This window comes from Rissa tridactyla, chromosome 6, assembly GCF_028500815.1.
Source record: "Rissa tridactyla isolate bRisTri1 chromosome 6, bRisTri1.patW.cur.20221130, whole genome shotgun sequence".
Taxonomy (NCBI): domain Eukaryota; kingdom Metazoa; phylum Chordata; class Aves; order Charadriiformes; family Laridae; genus Rissa; species Rissa tridactyla.
Genome location: NC_071471.1, coordinates 12,097,465 through 12,111,873, shown reverse-complemented (window position 1 = coordinate 12,111,873; position 14,409 = coordinate 12,097,465). Strand labels below are relative to the sequence as shown.

The 14,409-nt window shown below is 53.0% G+C and overlaps 2 protein-coding genes across 12 annotated transcripts; one reads left to right on the top strand and one right to left on the bottom strand.

Moving 5' to 3' along the window:
* Positions 1-278: 278 nt before the first annotated feature.
* On the top strand, positions 279-7,778 carry SLC35G2 (solute carrier family 35 member G2). Of its 3 annotated transcripts, none has more exons than XM_054205550.1 (3): positions 279-500; positions 5,008-5,081; positions 5,969-7,778. In XM_054205550.1, exon 3 carries the CDS (start codon positions 5,991-5,993, stop codon positions 7,224-7,226), a length of 1,236 nt encoding a protein of 411 aa, XP_054061525.1. In that variant the 5' UTR covers positions 279-500; positions 5,008-5,081; positions 5,969-5,990; the 3' UTR covers positions 7,227-7,778. The 3 variants fall into 3 exon arrangements, with proteins under 3 accessions (XP_054061525.1, XP_054061526.1, XP_054061527.1); XM_054205551.1 differs by lacking the exon at positions 279-500 and adding an exon at positions 563-1,977; XM_054205552.1 differs by lacking the exons at positions 279-500; positions 5,008-5,081 and adding an exon at positions 5,310-5,443.
* On the bottom strand, positions 7,037-14,392 carry SCLY (selenocysteine lyase). Of its 9 annotated transcripts, none has more exons than XM_054205541.1 (13): positions 13,639-14,067; positions 13,452-13,564; positions 13,251-13,365; positions 12,935-13,091; positions 12,336-12,463; positions 12,060-12,224; positions 11,600-11,706; positions 11,238-11,274; positions 10,790-10,873; positions 10,522-10,624; positions 10,274-10,349; positions 9,461-9,654; positions 7,037-7,168 (listed from the first exon to the last, which is right to left on the bottom strand). In XM_054205541.1, exons 1-12 carry the CDS (start codon positions 13,927-13,929, stop codon positions 9,495-9,497), a joined length of 1,536 nt encoding a protein of 511 aa, XP_054061516.1. In that variant the 5' UTR covers positions 13,930-14,067; the 3' UTR covers positions 7,037-7,168; positions 9,461-9,494. The 9 variants fall into 9 exon arrangements, with proteins under 9 accessions (XP_054061516.1, XP_054061521.1, XP_054061522.1 ...); XM_054205546.1 differs by lacking the exon at positions 7,037-7,168 and adding an exon at positions 14,319-14,392 and having other exon boundaries at positions 8,315-9,654; positions 13,251-13,351; positions 13,639-13,727; XM_054205547.1 differs by lacking the exon at positions 7,037-7,168 and adding an exon at positions 14,325-14,386 and having other exon boundaries at positions 8,315-9,654; positions 13,251-13,351; positions 13,639-13,727.
* Positions 14,393-14,409: the final 17 nt, after the last annotated feature.

The following is a 14,409-nucleotide window of genomic DNA, read 5'->3' as shown; positions in this document are numbered from 1 at the left end:
CGCCATCTGGCGGCATTTCCCACCCGCCAATGGCGCAGCCGCCGCCGCGCGCCGGACGCGCAGCGCCCCCTGGCGGCCGGACGCCGGCACTGACCGCCCGCCCGCCCGCCGCCGCCGCCGCCAAGCGGGTGAGGGGGGGGGGGCACGCGGGCGCCGCAAACGTCTTTCGCGCGAAAACGCCGCGCATGCGCCCGCTCCCCCCCCCCCCCCGCCGCTGTGAGGGGGCGGGGCGTCGCCACGGTGACGGGAAACCGTTGGGGGGGGGAGGAGGAGGAAGCGGTGAGGAGGGCGTCTGTCGCGACAGAACGGGCCGGGCCGCGATACGTGAGGCGGCGGCGCCTCGCCAGGCCCCATCGCCTGGGCCGGGGTGGCGATGCGGCCCGTGGGCTGAGGGAGTGAGGGGGCCGGGGGCCTCCCGGCCATGGGAGAGGCGGGGAGCGGCCGCTGAGGGCCGGTGAGGCGGCGGCGGCGGCCCGAGGCGGGCGGGTATTCCGGCACCGGTAAGTGTTCAGGGCGAGGCTGGCAGCGAGGGGCGAGGGAAGGGGCCCGGGGGGCGGCGGAGGCCCCTCTTCCAGCCCGCCGAGGCGGCAGCTCTGCCCCGGCCGCCCCGCGGAGCCGCTGCTCCCTCCGGCGGCTTCTTTTAACCCCCGCTGGCCGTGATCTCCTTCGGCGTGCCCTGCTCCCTCTGCCGGGTGTCCGCTTTCCGGTGGGGCTGTCGCGATAGTTGCCATCGCAACTTGTCGCCGTCCTCTCCGCGCAGCTCCCGTGTCCCGCCCGGCTGTCCCCTCCTTGCACAGCCCGGCTTGCTGCCCGGCCTGGCGGGCTATGCAGTTTGGTGGGAGAAGACCAAAAGCAGTAAGCTTTAAATAAATCTTAGCCTGTAATCTGCGCTAGTACACCTGAACTTGTGCTCTTTTTCAGCCCATTATAATGTACCATATAAGGCCTTATGTCTAGCCAAGCTGTCTTCTTATGCTGTAGGAGACTATATTTAAGTGTTGATGTGTTTTCTGTTCTTTTCCCCTTGCCTGGAATTCCAGTCTTGTTCCGATCAGGGTTTTGGGAACGGGAAGTTTGCAGGCAAAGCGGCTCTTCATCTAGAGTCGGTCAATGCAAGTATCGCTGCTGCAGAGGGAGTAGTTGCAGCAGGGAACAGACGCGAATGGAGAAATTAGAGAAGAGTATTTTTTGATGGAACCACACGTGTTTGGAGCACTTTATACAGCAAGAGAGTAGGTCAGTGAAAGCAAGGGAAATTAAAGGTGTCACATACAATCCTAGTGAAATTGCATGCGGCAGCTTCAGCGAGCTAGCTTTTTCTAAGATATATCACTAGCACAAGTACGGCTTGTGTTTTGGGTAGCAAAATATTACCAGGAGCATTCTGACAATTAGTTGGGCTTATGTGTAGGGTTTATATTTGAATTCTGCGAAGGGTGTACTGGTTCTTCCCTCAGGCAGTGCTGTTGGACGTGACGCGAGTAATTTGAAGACATGGGATACCGGTTTGTTGGTTTGTGTGTAATGTTTGCTCTTGTGCCTAAGCACTAAAGACTCCTTTCACATAATTGCTCTTTCATTTTCCTAAATAACTTTTATTATTCATTAAATTTTAATAAAGACTTGAGTTTCTCTGCATATATATTTAATAAAATTGATTTATATAGTCAGACCATCTGGCTAAAAAGATAAAGGTACTCAGATTTTCCAGTGTGCACCTTATCAAACAGTTTAAAAGCGTAGCAGAAATGTAGGCTGTTTCAGTGATACCAACATTTAATCGCCTGCTGTGCACCTTATGTTGCCTTTTCTTCCCCCTGGTTCACGTTGTTTTACACTAGTCAGACATGACAAGCGTAGATCCTGTGGCGTGTGCGGTTACCGGAACTATCAAGCGCCAAAGAATCGCCAGCAAGGTTATGATGGCTTAATGGAGAAGGTGCTGAAAAAGGAATTTAGGGGATTTTCTTGCACCTGGTAAGGAATCAAAAGAAAAACCTGCGTTGTGAGAAGTCAGGGCACTGTGCAGGGAAGTGCTTAGTGAGGGTGGCACAAGTTCAGTCAGTTACATGGGATTGTAGGGATGGAGCGGGTCTTTCATATGTATAATATTCAGGGAAAATTGTCAGTCTGTAGTTCTCCTATCGAGATTGCTTACAGACCTCTGGTAGTCTCAGTCTAACCCAGTCAGGATTCGGGGGATTTTCCACAGACGAGGCGAAGGAACTGCGAGGCCTCCTTTCAGAGCACGAGGATACCTGACTTCGTAAGGACTGTAATTGCCATGGCTGCAAATCTTTTGTAATAACATTTCAGTCGGCTGACTGATTTTGAGGAAATCTGGGAGAGGAAGAGAGTATTTTTCTGTGAGCTTATTGAAAATTGGTGGTTGGAATCATGAGTGAGACCTCAAAACCTTGATTCTTTCCGGCACGGCTCAGCCTTTCCCCCAGCCCCCCCAGTAAGTGAAGTGGCATATGATCACCTATTTCTACCTTACTAATTAGCATATGTGTAGTGACTGAGGGGGAGCGGGGAAGTGATTGTTTGTTTTTTGCTTTTAAAAGAAATCATGGTGTGTATTCTGTTAATGATTTGTGACATTTATTGAATCCATTGTGATTATTTGTTTACCCATGAGAAACGGTGTTCACTCTTTAGCAGTCGGCAGTTTCCATGGGCTGATAATTTAAATGGGTGTCTGGGGTTGTCATTTGGATTGTGAATGTTTGGTTTGTTATATAGCATGAGAATTTTGCACAGTGCTTCATCTTCAGCCTTGTATTAAACCTGATTCAAAACCAAATCATGCTTTTTATAGAAAATGCAAATAAACCGGCTTATGTTTCCAGATATGAAGAAAAATAAAAATTTCATGTGACCTCCACAAAAGGCACTAAGGCAGAAAGAGAAGTACATTTTCTGCATGGACTGTGCTGATTTCAATTTATTTTAAATTTGTGTCTGGGACAAACAATGGATTTGGGATATACACCAATCTCAGTATCCATAGAACTTCTCGCCGGTTAAGAAAAGCAAGGTCACCAGAGTACAAATAAATCTACTGTGTGAGAGTCGGCATAACATTTGTCATGTACTCAATATTTAGTGGAGAAAATTAAATCTTGTTTTAAACGCTCTTGTTATTTTTTCTTTGTTACTTCTCATCTCCTGCTTTTCTTGTTTCTTCCAACTGTTAGCATTCTTAGTGCTGAAGAATACTGGAGGGAATACGGAGTCGGTATAGGACAGCCATTTTGAGCTACGTGCTTATGATCTATTGTTTTCCTCCAGAGAGATCTCTGAATACATTACACTGGTCCAGTGCTCCATTTGCAACTGCATTTTATCTCTTTTCTATACCTTTTTCTATATTTGTTGGAAGAAAATGTAATCTAAATTCAGGAAGCAAGCAAGTTAACCATTGTATGCTAATGGTAAAAAATTTGTTATTTTGGTTCTGTTTTCATGAACGAGTAGTTGCAGTGTGTACTCAGCCGTTTCTGAGCAAAATGACTGATTTTATACAGGCTAGATCCACTGTCACTCTTGTAATGCCTGTTGTGCACCTTTTGTCTTCTTTTCCTCCCACTTATGTTATTCCCAATCCATATATTGTGCCTTAAATCAAGAAGATCTTAAATTTTTTTAAGATGTGGGGACAGCAAGGCAGAATTGTGAATTTACAACACAATGAAAATGCTAGGTAGGAAGAGCTGTGCTTGTGAGAAGCCCTACCTTCCTGGACTCATTCAGTGCATTTTGCTTTTGCATGTTAAAAGGATCAAATTAACAACTTACTTGAAGGAAAAGTGCAAGTAGCAGGTGAGACTGGGTCAGATTTCTGGTAGGGTGTTTTTAAATGTTTGATGGATTGTTCAAACTGCCCACTAGTGCAGCTGTTACTCGTCTCTTGCCCTCTTTATTTACTCTCCTTGGCGTTTCAGCTGTTTCTTTGGAAGTTTCTTGCAATATTCAAACTGTACGTTAATGGGCACTGTGGAGTATTCCTCCAACACTTAGTGGCGTACTGAGTGGGCTTTGTTTTTTCAGCTGAGCTCTGCTGAAAATGGGTTGGCAGCAGAAACGTGAGCAGGGGGAGTGCCAACACAAGGCCTCCTGAGCAGACAAAGGTGTTTCTTGTCCTCAGACCCTCTCAGTTCTACCAATCATATCTCAGGGCCGGGAGCGTAGTCTGCCAAAGCGGGAGTAAGGTGGTGCCCCAGGATCCCTCGCTTACTAGTGCAGGTCCAGACTGGTCCAGCTACTTTCCTCCAGAGCCAGGACTGCGTGCCTGCCCTTCTCTCCACTCCCAGCAATAATGTCCCATTCTTATGTAAATTATTTTTGCCAGGAGACACAGGCAGTGCTTGGCTGTCAGGGATGGAGAAAATGCAAAGGCTGAACCTGGCCACAACATTTTTAAAGTGTGGAGCTACTGCATGTTCAGCCCGATTGTCCACTCAGCTGTGGTCTTGCACCTTCAGGACCCACTCGCTCTGGTGCTTTGGTACTCCTTACGGAGCACGACTGCAGGGTTGTCCGTACCAGGGCTGGGCTCGGCTCCTGGGGGTGGATGGCTGGACCAGGGAGGATGGATCTTCCTGCACATCCTCTCCTCCGCAGCACTGGAGAGGCAGGACGGTGGGGACGGGATGGTGAATTTTCTTGTTATAAGCTGTAGAAACCTTACACTCACAAAACCACCCCTTCTTTGGATTAGTTCCATCAATAGTTCTGAGAAGTGGCTGAGGAGTGCTTTTAGCAAGATTACACTGATTGTTTTCTCTCCATCTCAAGTTTCTGGGTTTTGTGGTGGTGTGTTTTTCATAATGATGCACCAGGGTTGCCAGTTCCCGAGGAGCATAGCCTCAAAGTGCTTCTCAAATTTTCAACTTTGAAAAACAAGCAGAATATTTCATGCTTCCCTTTGGTATTACTTTCTGTGCTGAGATGATTGTAACCTTTCCTATTTGATATCTGAGAGCATCTACTGTTTCTGTTTAGACACCCAGACAAAGATGTAGATGACTGAGAGGTGTTTTCCCCTTCTGCCTTGGGATAAAGTCTCTCGGTAGCAGGTAAGGTCTGCACGTGTTTATTTTCTGGGGCAGACAGAAGGCGGGGAAGGTTGCATTTCTCCTGCTGACATTTCATTTGGAAGGGCTCTTTGCGCAGATGGCGGAGGGCACTGCGGGAACAAAGTGATTTCGATGGCATCCCCGTGCTTGAATTAAACTGCCCTGGTGCTGTGACACTGGGCCTGGGGACAGCGATGGCATACTCAACGGAGAGCTGGCGAGCTCCCTGAGGGCAGGCTGCACGTGCCAGCGATGGTGGAGACCAAGCAGTGTTCGTGTTGGTGAAGAACAAATCTGTTGCAAAATCACTCACTGGAAATAAAAGGATGTGAAAAGACAAAGGAATTTTTAACACTTCCAAAGTATTGTTCAAAAATTTGTTGTTTATTCATATGCTAACTATGCTGACTTCTCAGGGATACTCCCTATTTCCCTGTGTTCCTCTCTGTCAGTTTAGAAACAAAGCTTTCATCTCCTCCAACCAAATTTCTTCCGTAATCTTGTAACATTAGCAAGCAATTAACAATGAGTATAATTCATAATTACAGGGTATTTACTGTCCCAAAAGCTTAGCAAGAGAACTTTCTCATTAGAATAAGAATATGCTAGAATGCATTATATGTACTATACATAATGAGAATGTAATTTTCAAAAGTTAGTGACTAAAGTGAAGTGCCATGGTTAACTTTTAAGGAGTTAACCTTAATGGTCCGACTGTCAAAGGTATTTAGCAGTAACTCAGAGGAAAATGAAAGCAAAACCAAGAACAGTCTACTAGTACTTGGACTTGGTTGATAAAAATAGCTTGTAAACACCAACAGCATTTACATACTAATGAATCTCTCGCTATTAATTAAATAACAGTGCATCTCCATTTTTTTCTTAAGGCCAGGACATTTCTCCAAGGAAATGGATACATCTTCCCAAAAATACCCAGTCAAAAAGCGAGTGAAAATTCATCCCAACACAGTAACAGTGAAATATACTTCTCATTATCCCCAGCCAGGGGAGGAGGGATACGGGGATGTTCATGAAGATACTGGAGTATTTACGGAGGATAATCCTAAGAAAAGACTACTGAATGATGGGAAAAAGAGAGAAAGGCCCTTTTTTGGTACCGTAGACACCAAGCTTCAGCCAGCACAACTGCCAAGACCCGATGAGATTGGACAATCCCAGCATTTTCCTGAAGGAAATATACTGCAGTCAAGGAAAACGTGGGTAGTCCTTTTTGGATCTGCTGTGGCTCACGGATGTGTGGCTCTAATTACAAGATTAATTTCTGATCGTTCCAAAGTGCCATCCCTAGAGTTAATTTTCATCCGTTCAGTCTTACAGGTGCTGTCCGTTACTGTTGTGTGTTATTACCATGAGCCTCCCTTTGGCCCCAAAGGCTACAGGCTCCGGCTCTTCTTCTATGGGGTCTGCAATGTTATCTCTATTACCTGTGCTTATACCTCCTTCGCTATAGTTCCCCCCAGCAACGGGACCATTATGTGGAGGGCCACCACTACAGTGTTCAGTGCCATTTTGGCTTTCTTACTCATAGATGAAGGAATGGCTTACATAGACATAATTACTGTAGTTGGCAGCGTGTTTGGTGTTTGTCTGGTCATGATCCCCAACATTGTTAAGGAGGAAAACTCTCTGCTGAGCACCTGGAAGGAAGCTTTTGGCTATACCATGACTGTTATGGCAGGTTTGACCACTGCTCTCTCCATGATAGTCTATAGGTCAATCAAAGATAACATCAGCATGTGGACGGCACTGTTCACCTTCAGTTGGACAGGAACGGTGTGGGGAGCGTCCACCATGTTCTTACTTCAAGAACCAATCGTCCCACTGGATGGAGAAACCTGGAGCTATCTCCTCGCCATCTGCCTGTGCTCCACGGCAGCCTTCCTGGGGGTCTACTATGCCCTGAGCAAGTTTCACCCCGCTTTGGTCAGCACCGTCCAACACCTGGAGATAGTCATCGCCATGGTCCTGCAGCTTGTCGTGTTGCGGATCTTCCCAGGTGCTTATGATCTGGTCGGGGGAGCAGTTATTTTGGTTAGTGTTTTTTTCCTTGCGTGTTATAAACTGTCCTGGAAGAATTTAGGAAGACAAGATTATCAGGAGATTGTGGATTCTTCCATTAAATGAATTGCGGTTTTGCGATCTGATTCTGGCTATGTGACCATGTGAAAGTAACATATTTCAACTCTGTTGTGTTCTAGCATAGTGGCCAGGTCTTCTCTCTACTGTTTAAATTCACAGCTGATGTAGCAGTGTATTTCCAGATTTCAAGACAGGTGAATTTGTTCCAGTGCGTGCAACCACTGACATTTTGTCACATGAGAAAAAGCTATTCGTCTCCAGCAGGTAGGAAGCCCGGGCTGGCCCACAGCAGTGCAGGCCAAGTCACGGGCATGTTCTCCCTCACTTTCCCTGGACAAGGCAATACAGAGACAGAGGGATTCACTAGTGACTCTCATTCCTGTGCACTGTGGTAGTAGGAAAATGAACAGTAAAACCATTAAAATGATCAACCTCAATATCAATATTCATATCCTCTGTAACACTTCTTATGCTTTGGCTGTGTCATGGTTTGGGCCATATTCTAAATGAAGTAAAGCTAATACTTCTGTGGTTAAAACTTGCATTTCCTGTGTGTATACAGAATAAGTCAGTAAAGCTTTTTGTGCTTTGTGGTTATGTTTGTCTGAATTGATGCAGGAAGTCCAGACCTCCTGTGAGGGAGAGCAAGCCCCAAAAATTGGATTTCCAGTTGTGCCACAGCCGTGAAAGAAAGGTCCGCAAGAACTATAAAGTCCATGCTAGATAAAAGATCTACCCCTGAAGCAGAGAAATATTCTTTTTATGGAACCACTTTTTCTAGCAGAGATTTCAACTATTATGCAAGGGAGAAAGAGAAGAAAAAGAAAAGACTGCATTTGAGATTGAGGTATGAGCAGCAGCTTTAACGCTGAACATCCTGACAGGCAGCCAGTGACTTTAAGTCAGTGTGCTTGGGTCCTAACACTTCCGTTAGAAATCAGATTTACAAAAAGCCCCGGGGTTTTATGGTTGCAAATAGTATTCCTGGCTGTGCTAACGTATGGCTAGTAAAGAGAAAGACCAACATCTAAGAATCTGTGTCCACAGGCTCCATAGCAACCAGGACCAGCAAGCACCTCCCCACTCCAGCAGACTGTGCCTCTGTTCTGGGACATGAGCATTTTCTGAGGGAAAAGATAGAGCTCAGATGACCCCAACCAGTCCAGCTTCCCCATGGAAAACACCGCGGAAAATACATTTTACTCGGGAAAAGGCCACAGCAGCAGCAATCGCTTTTATTCCTATCAATTCTCAGGGAAACCAGGTTCCCTGACATCAGTCAGCCTGGACGGCAACACGCCTAAGCCGTGTGACACTTGTGTCCAACCGCCTGGGCCATGCAGGGAAGACACATTTCCTTGGGTGCTGGCACAGTTAGGGCTGCTGTGACAACTCTGTTTCCTTTAGGAGCACGTGGAGCCGGCAACAGGAGCTCTGCCCACTGTAGGAAGGACAGGAGGAAGGGGAGCAGGTAATGCAACACAGGGCTGGGAAAGCCGTGCCCAGCACCTTCCCAGATAAAAACCCCTTTGGTAGCTTAGGGCCTTGGCAGGGGCAGCATCCCAGCCCAGCATCTTGCTGGGTTTCTGTCAACTCCTCGTTTCCCTCTGGGGCAGACGGTCTTTCCTCCTCTGAGGGATAAGACAGCGGGAGAGCTTCTGCTGTGGAAAGCAATCAGGACAAAAGGCTCCATCTCCTATGGCTTCCACACCTGTTATGCTCCAGAGGGAGCTGAGGTTTGACACTCCATCATGCCAACATGCACACAGCCAGCTGGATACATGCTGGCAAGCGAGGAGCACCCGGCAGCGAGACTCCTCGAATGCCCACACCATGCAGTGGGGACAACAGAGTCTTGAGCGAGCTCTTGATAAGCTGCCCCCGCCCCAAAGCAGCGAAGCCCCCTCCTCAGCACAGCTCCCTGCTGCCTCCAGCGCCAACAGTTGGACTTGATTAATCATTTTAAAGGTCTCTTCCAGCCATAACGATTCTCTGATTCTCTGCTTGAGCCGCACGTGCTGCAGAGCCGTTCCAGCCCCACCCGCATCCCTGTGAGCACAAGCTGATACACGGCCAAGCAGATTGAAGAGCACACTGCTGCCAAAACGGGTGATCCCACTTCCTCCTGCCACCAACAGCCGCCACTTCCCCAATGTCTGATCCACGATCACAAACTGCAGCCTGGCTCAGTTCAACTTAGGGATCCAACATCTGAGCCCAAACTGACAGTGGCAGCCAGCACCCAGGGGCCAAGCAGGGCACAATCCCATCCCGAGAACCTGGGTGAAGGCTGGGAATGGCGACTCCCGGTGCCTACGGGGCTTGGTCCTGGTCCAGCTGCGCCACAGCCTGCACCAGGTCCTGCACAACCAGGTCCACGTCTGCTCGGGTGGTATCTCGCCCCACGCTCAGCCGCAAGGCATTCTGTGCCACGTTGTAGGGGATCCCACAGCTGAGCAGAATGGAGGAGGGCCTGAAACAGACACAGGGGTGAGCGGGTTTAACTCGAAAGCCAAGGAAGCACGTGCATCACCAGACAGCTACACCATGCCATAAGAGGCACCACATCTGCAGATGCACTCCAGGCAAGCCTGCTCGCTTTCCAAAGGCACCTGCTGGGCTTGTTGCCCTATGGTGGATCTGGCTCTTCCCCATCAAGGAGGAATCGCTCCTGGGTCCCCATGGGTTGGCAGCTCTGCCAAGTCTACAGGGCATTGCTCTAGACCAGGCCAAAAGCACCTGCTGTCCCCACGGACCCCCAAAGGAGGCTGCTGGACTCAAATTGGGCTTGAGCAGATGAGCCAGGCACACAGGACGTAATGCAGACTCTCTTCTGGCAGTGCCAGGCATTGAAGAGCTGGATCACCAGAGCCACGAGGGACAAAGTCCTTCCCAGCAGCAGTCAAGCATTCCAGCTGTGTCTCCTGCAATAACCTCCTTCACAGCCCTTTGGCCCCTCTGGAAAGCTCTGTACCCTCTTTGCCCCAGGTGACACTGCCCATAGCCACCCACGGTCCCCTTCCCTGTCCTGTTTCCCTTCCTCCCACCCGCTCTGGGAAGATGCCCTGGACCTTGCAAAGCCGGCTGCTTACCGATCCCCTTTCTCAGAGTGGCAGGCAGCACCGACGCTGGCAAGAAGCGTCTTGCAGGAAGACAGCACCCTTCGCCCTGCAGCACACGCAAGCACAGGTCTCCCAGCGCCCAGGCTCTCCCTGAGGGCTGCTGCCTGCCTCATCTCCCTGCCCAAGCCACAGCCCGGCCTCTAGCCGCAGGATGCTGAGCGGGACAGGTGCCTGGCTCCATGGGCACCTTCACAGGACAACAGTGGGGTAAGAGCTACCTTGAAGGCCTGGGCCCAGGATGGAGACATTAGAGGTGTTGCAGAGTCGCTTGGAGCCTGTAAAGTGGCTGTTGAAGTGGATCCTCTGCTTCCCAAAGGAGGCCTGGAGAAATCAGAGGGCTGTGAACCGCTCTGGGATCGTCAGCAGCCCTGTCCTGATGAGGACGTGGCAGGGCCAGAGGGACATACCCACCCTGGCTCCAGGCCCTGCACTCCGTGGGCTGAGACCCCAGGAGAGGAGAGACAAACAGGAACCAGGTCTGCTCACCTCCAGCCTGGCCTCCAGGTAATCCCGAACATCCCGCATATGAGCCTCGTAGGCCTCACAGTTCTTGCTTACTAACTCTGCAGCCTGAAGAGAGGAAAACCCAGATGGGTTCCGTCCGACACCTCCCTCCCTGTGCGGCACCCTGGCATGTGAGTCCAGCCTGGGAACAGCCTCCGCAATTTCCAGGTCCCCAGTGTCCCCCAACAGCCTCTCAGTGCCTTGCAGCCACGTGAGCTGCGTGACTGCTCGCTGCCAGGGCTGCAAACCCTGCAGTGAGTGCTCTGAAGCACCTCCTTTGACTGGCACCAGAAAGCCCCATCTCCTTTCACAGTAGTTCACCTGCCCTCCCGCACCCTGAGTTTGTCACTTTGAATGACCAGGGACCGCAGGTGGCTGTCTCTGTGCTGGCTCCACCAGGCAGCACCCCCAGGGACCATCACCTACTCACCTGGCCGAGGCCGGCAATCATTGGGGTGTTCTCGGTGCTGGAAGGGAAGAGGGAGCAGTGAGTTATCATTTCTCCAGACAGACGTTCCCCTGCATGGGACCCCTCGGCGCTGGCAGGGGGTCCTGGACCCCTCTCTGAGGTGGTTGGGAAGGGGGCAGTTCCACCCTGCAGTTCCTCCCACCGCAAAGCCTGCGCCAGAGGTTTCCCCAGTTCCCACGCACAGATCCATCTCCCCCACCGGGCTGCCTGCCCCAGGGCTGGCAGGTGGTAGAGCTGTCAGCTCAGTTCAGACTGAGTAGCCACGTGTGGTTTGGCCACCAGCCCAAGACCCAGCTCTCCTAGCCACCACTCAGCCGCCTTACCCTGGACGGAAATTCCTCTCCTGTCCCCCTCCAAAGAGCATGGGGTGCAGCGGGGTGGTGGTGCCGGGGCCACACACGTACAGCGCACCAATCCGCGGGCCGTAGAACTGCGGGGAGAAACAGCCATGGTCACCCTGGGGACACTGCCAGGTGCCCCCTTCCTTGCTCCTCCCAAATCTGAGTGCCCTCCAATGCTGACCCCTGCCCATCTCACAGGCACAGGCTGCTGCAGAGCTGTCCCTGCCCTTGTCCTCTTCCTGCTCCCCCTTCCAAACAGGTCCCCCTGACTTGCAGGAGCCTTGTCGCCCAGCTGAAGACTATCTTCAGAGCACCATCCAGCAAGAGAACTTTGGCCACTGATAAGGTATCAAGCTGTGGGGGCACCCAAAGTCTCCCTGGCACCCCAACAGAGATGTCTTAGAGGGTGAACACCAGCTGGGCTGTGTGATCAGGGCCATACCTTGTGTCCCACGATGGTGAGGTAGTCCACACCCAGCTCCTGCACGTCCACACGCCCCTTGCCAATCATCTGCGCCGCGTCCGTGTGCACCAGGATTCTGGGCAGCCCTTCCGCCTCTCTCCGCTGATTGAGGGCACGGACGCGCTGGCTCAGCTCTGCAACAGGCTGGCGAGAGAGAAGAGGGTCTGCATTCCACGGGACCATTTGCTCACCCTTATCAAGCACCTTTTAGCGACGATGTCCCCACTCTGTCCCACCTGCTGCCCACAGACTCACCATGATGACCCCAGTCTCGTTATTGGCCAACATGATGGAAACCAGGCAGGTGGTTGGCCGGACAGCAGCGAGGACATCATCCACCTCAGCCTGTCCGCTTCGTGGGGACACAGCCACAAAAGTGGCTTCTGCAAGCCAAGAAACAAGCCCTGAGGTTTGCTGGGAAGCCTGACGGCACCCAGGGGTGCCTGCGCCCCACTGAGCAAGCAGGAGAGCTGTGCGAGCAGCTGGCACACAGGCAGGGTGCACCACAGCTCTTGGGAGAGAATCACAGAACAGTTTGGGTTAGAAGGGAGCTTCAAAAGCCACCTAGTCCCACCCCCCTGCAATAAGCAGGGACATCTTCAACTAGATCAGGTTGCTCACAGCCCCATCTAACCTGGCCTGGAATGCAGGACGCTGACAGGGTAACGTACCCAGCTTGAGGGAATGGGGACACCATGGGGGGAGTCAGTGCCCTTTGCAAGGGGAAAAGGGGAACATCACACAGCAAGTGGGTCCCTGTCCTCCTCCACAAAATTGACAGCATGAAAAAGCCCCCCTCGCAAACCCCAGTCTGTGGCCAGACGTCCTTGACCTGTGGTCCCTCTGCTGCTCACCCGCCAGGCTCTCCTTCACCAGCTGCTCCAGCGGCAGGCGGATGGAGTCGTGCTCCACGCTTGACGTCACGATGTGCGGCGTCCCCCGGCCGCCCCCCGGCCTGGCCTGGCTTCCATGGAAGTGCCTGCAGGCAGTGTGGATCACCATGTTGTTGGCCTGGGGAGAGGAAAGCAGAGGGGAAAATGAAGACCCAGAGGGAGCGCGGCGCCCTTTGTTCCCACCCTCCTCATCGCTGCTTGCTTGTGAGGAGGTGGCAGGCAGGGCTGGCCAGGAAGGGGGATCAGTGCCCCACAGAGAGATGGTGGCCGATCCCACCTCCGTGCCCCCTGAGGTAAAGACAATGTCCTCCGGCCGGCCTCCCACCATCCTCGCCAGGCTCTCCCGGGCACTGCTGATGAGCTCCTTCGCCTTCCTGCCTGCGGGATGAGACCTGGCAGCTCCACCATGGGCTGCTGTGGCCACTGGGCCTGGCCCTGGCAGCGGGGAGCCAACATGGTAGCTCCCCCAGGCCCCTACCTGCAGGGTGGGAGCTGCTGGGGTTGCCCCAGGCCTGACACATGGCGTCCCCCACGGCCTGGGCCACCTCGGGGGCCAGCGGGGTGGTGGCGTTGTAGTCCAGGTAGAGACTCCTGTGGGGAGCAGGGGACAGGTGAGGGGGGCCAGGGGGATGGGGAGGGGGGCATGGGGAAGGGCGGGGCCTCACCCCTCTGCCACGTCGTGCCGCGCCTCCGATGGCTCCGTCCCGGCGCCCATCACTGCCGACCGCGTTGACGTCCCGCTGCCACCGCCGCCCTGGCACCGTGGGGCACAGGCGTGTAGGCGACCACAGCAGGACCAGGCAGCTGCCTGCCCTCCCGCCATGGTGCCACCAATCGGCGCCCTCCTGCCTGCCATCCCGCCATGGTGCCCACCAATCAGAGCCCTCCTGTCTGCCCTCCCGCCACGGTGCCCACCAATCAGAGCCCTCCTGCCTGCCCCGCTGCCACAGGACCATCAATCGGCTCCCTCCTGGCTGCCCCAACGCTGCTGTGTCCTCCAATGAGCTCCTTCCTTCCTTCCCGGCATTCACCAATCAGCTCCCTCTCCCCTGCCCCACAATGATCACAGCCACCAATCAGCTCCCTCCTTCCTCCCTTCCCTGCCGCCATGACGCCCGCCCGCCCGCCAATCCGCTCCCCGCCGCCTGGGCACCGGCCAATCAGCTCCCGCCATCCTCACGATCCGCATCGCGCCCGCCCATTGGCCGGGGAATCCCGAGCCCGCGGGGCTCCCATTGGCCCCCGGACAGGAGTCGCCCGCGGCGCAGCCAATCGGGCTCCGCCTGGGGTCCGCGCGGGACCCCTCTCCCCCCTCCCCCCTCCCCACCCGCCGCCGCGCGCTCACGCTCACGCGCCGCTCCCTCCTCCCCGCCCGGCCAATCCCGGCGGCCGCTGCCGCCGCACGGGGCGGAAGGGGCGGTGCGCGAGGCGGCGCG

What these genes read in the sequence shown, in the direction of transcription:
- SLC35G2 (XM_054205550.1), top strand. Translation starts at nt 5,991, where the DNA reads ATGGATACATCTTCCCAAAAATACCCAGTCAAAAAGCGAGTGAAAATT.
- SCLY (XM_054205541.1), bottom strand. Translation starts at nt 13,929, where the DNA reads ATGGTCCTGTGGCAGCGGGGCAGGCAGGAGGGCTCTGATTGGTGGGCA. An exon ending in GGTGAAGGAGAGCCTGGCGG is followed by an intron (nt 12,464 to 12,934) that starts GTGAGCAGCAGA and finishes CTTGGCTTGCAG; the next exon opens with AAGCCACTTTTGTGGCTGTG. An exon ending in CACTCTGAGAAAGGGGATCG is followed by an intron (nt 9,655 to 10,273) that starts GTAAGCAGCCGG and finishes TGTCTGTTTCAG; the next exon opens with GCCCTCCTCCATTCTGCTCA.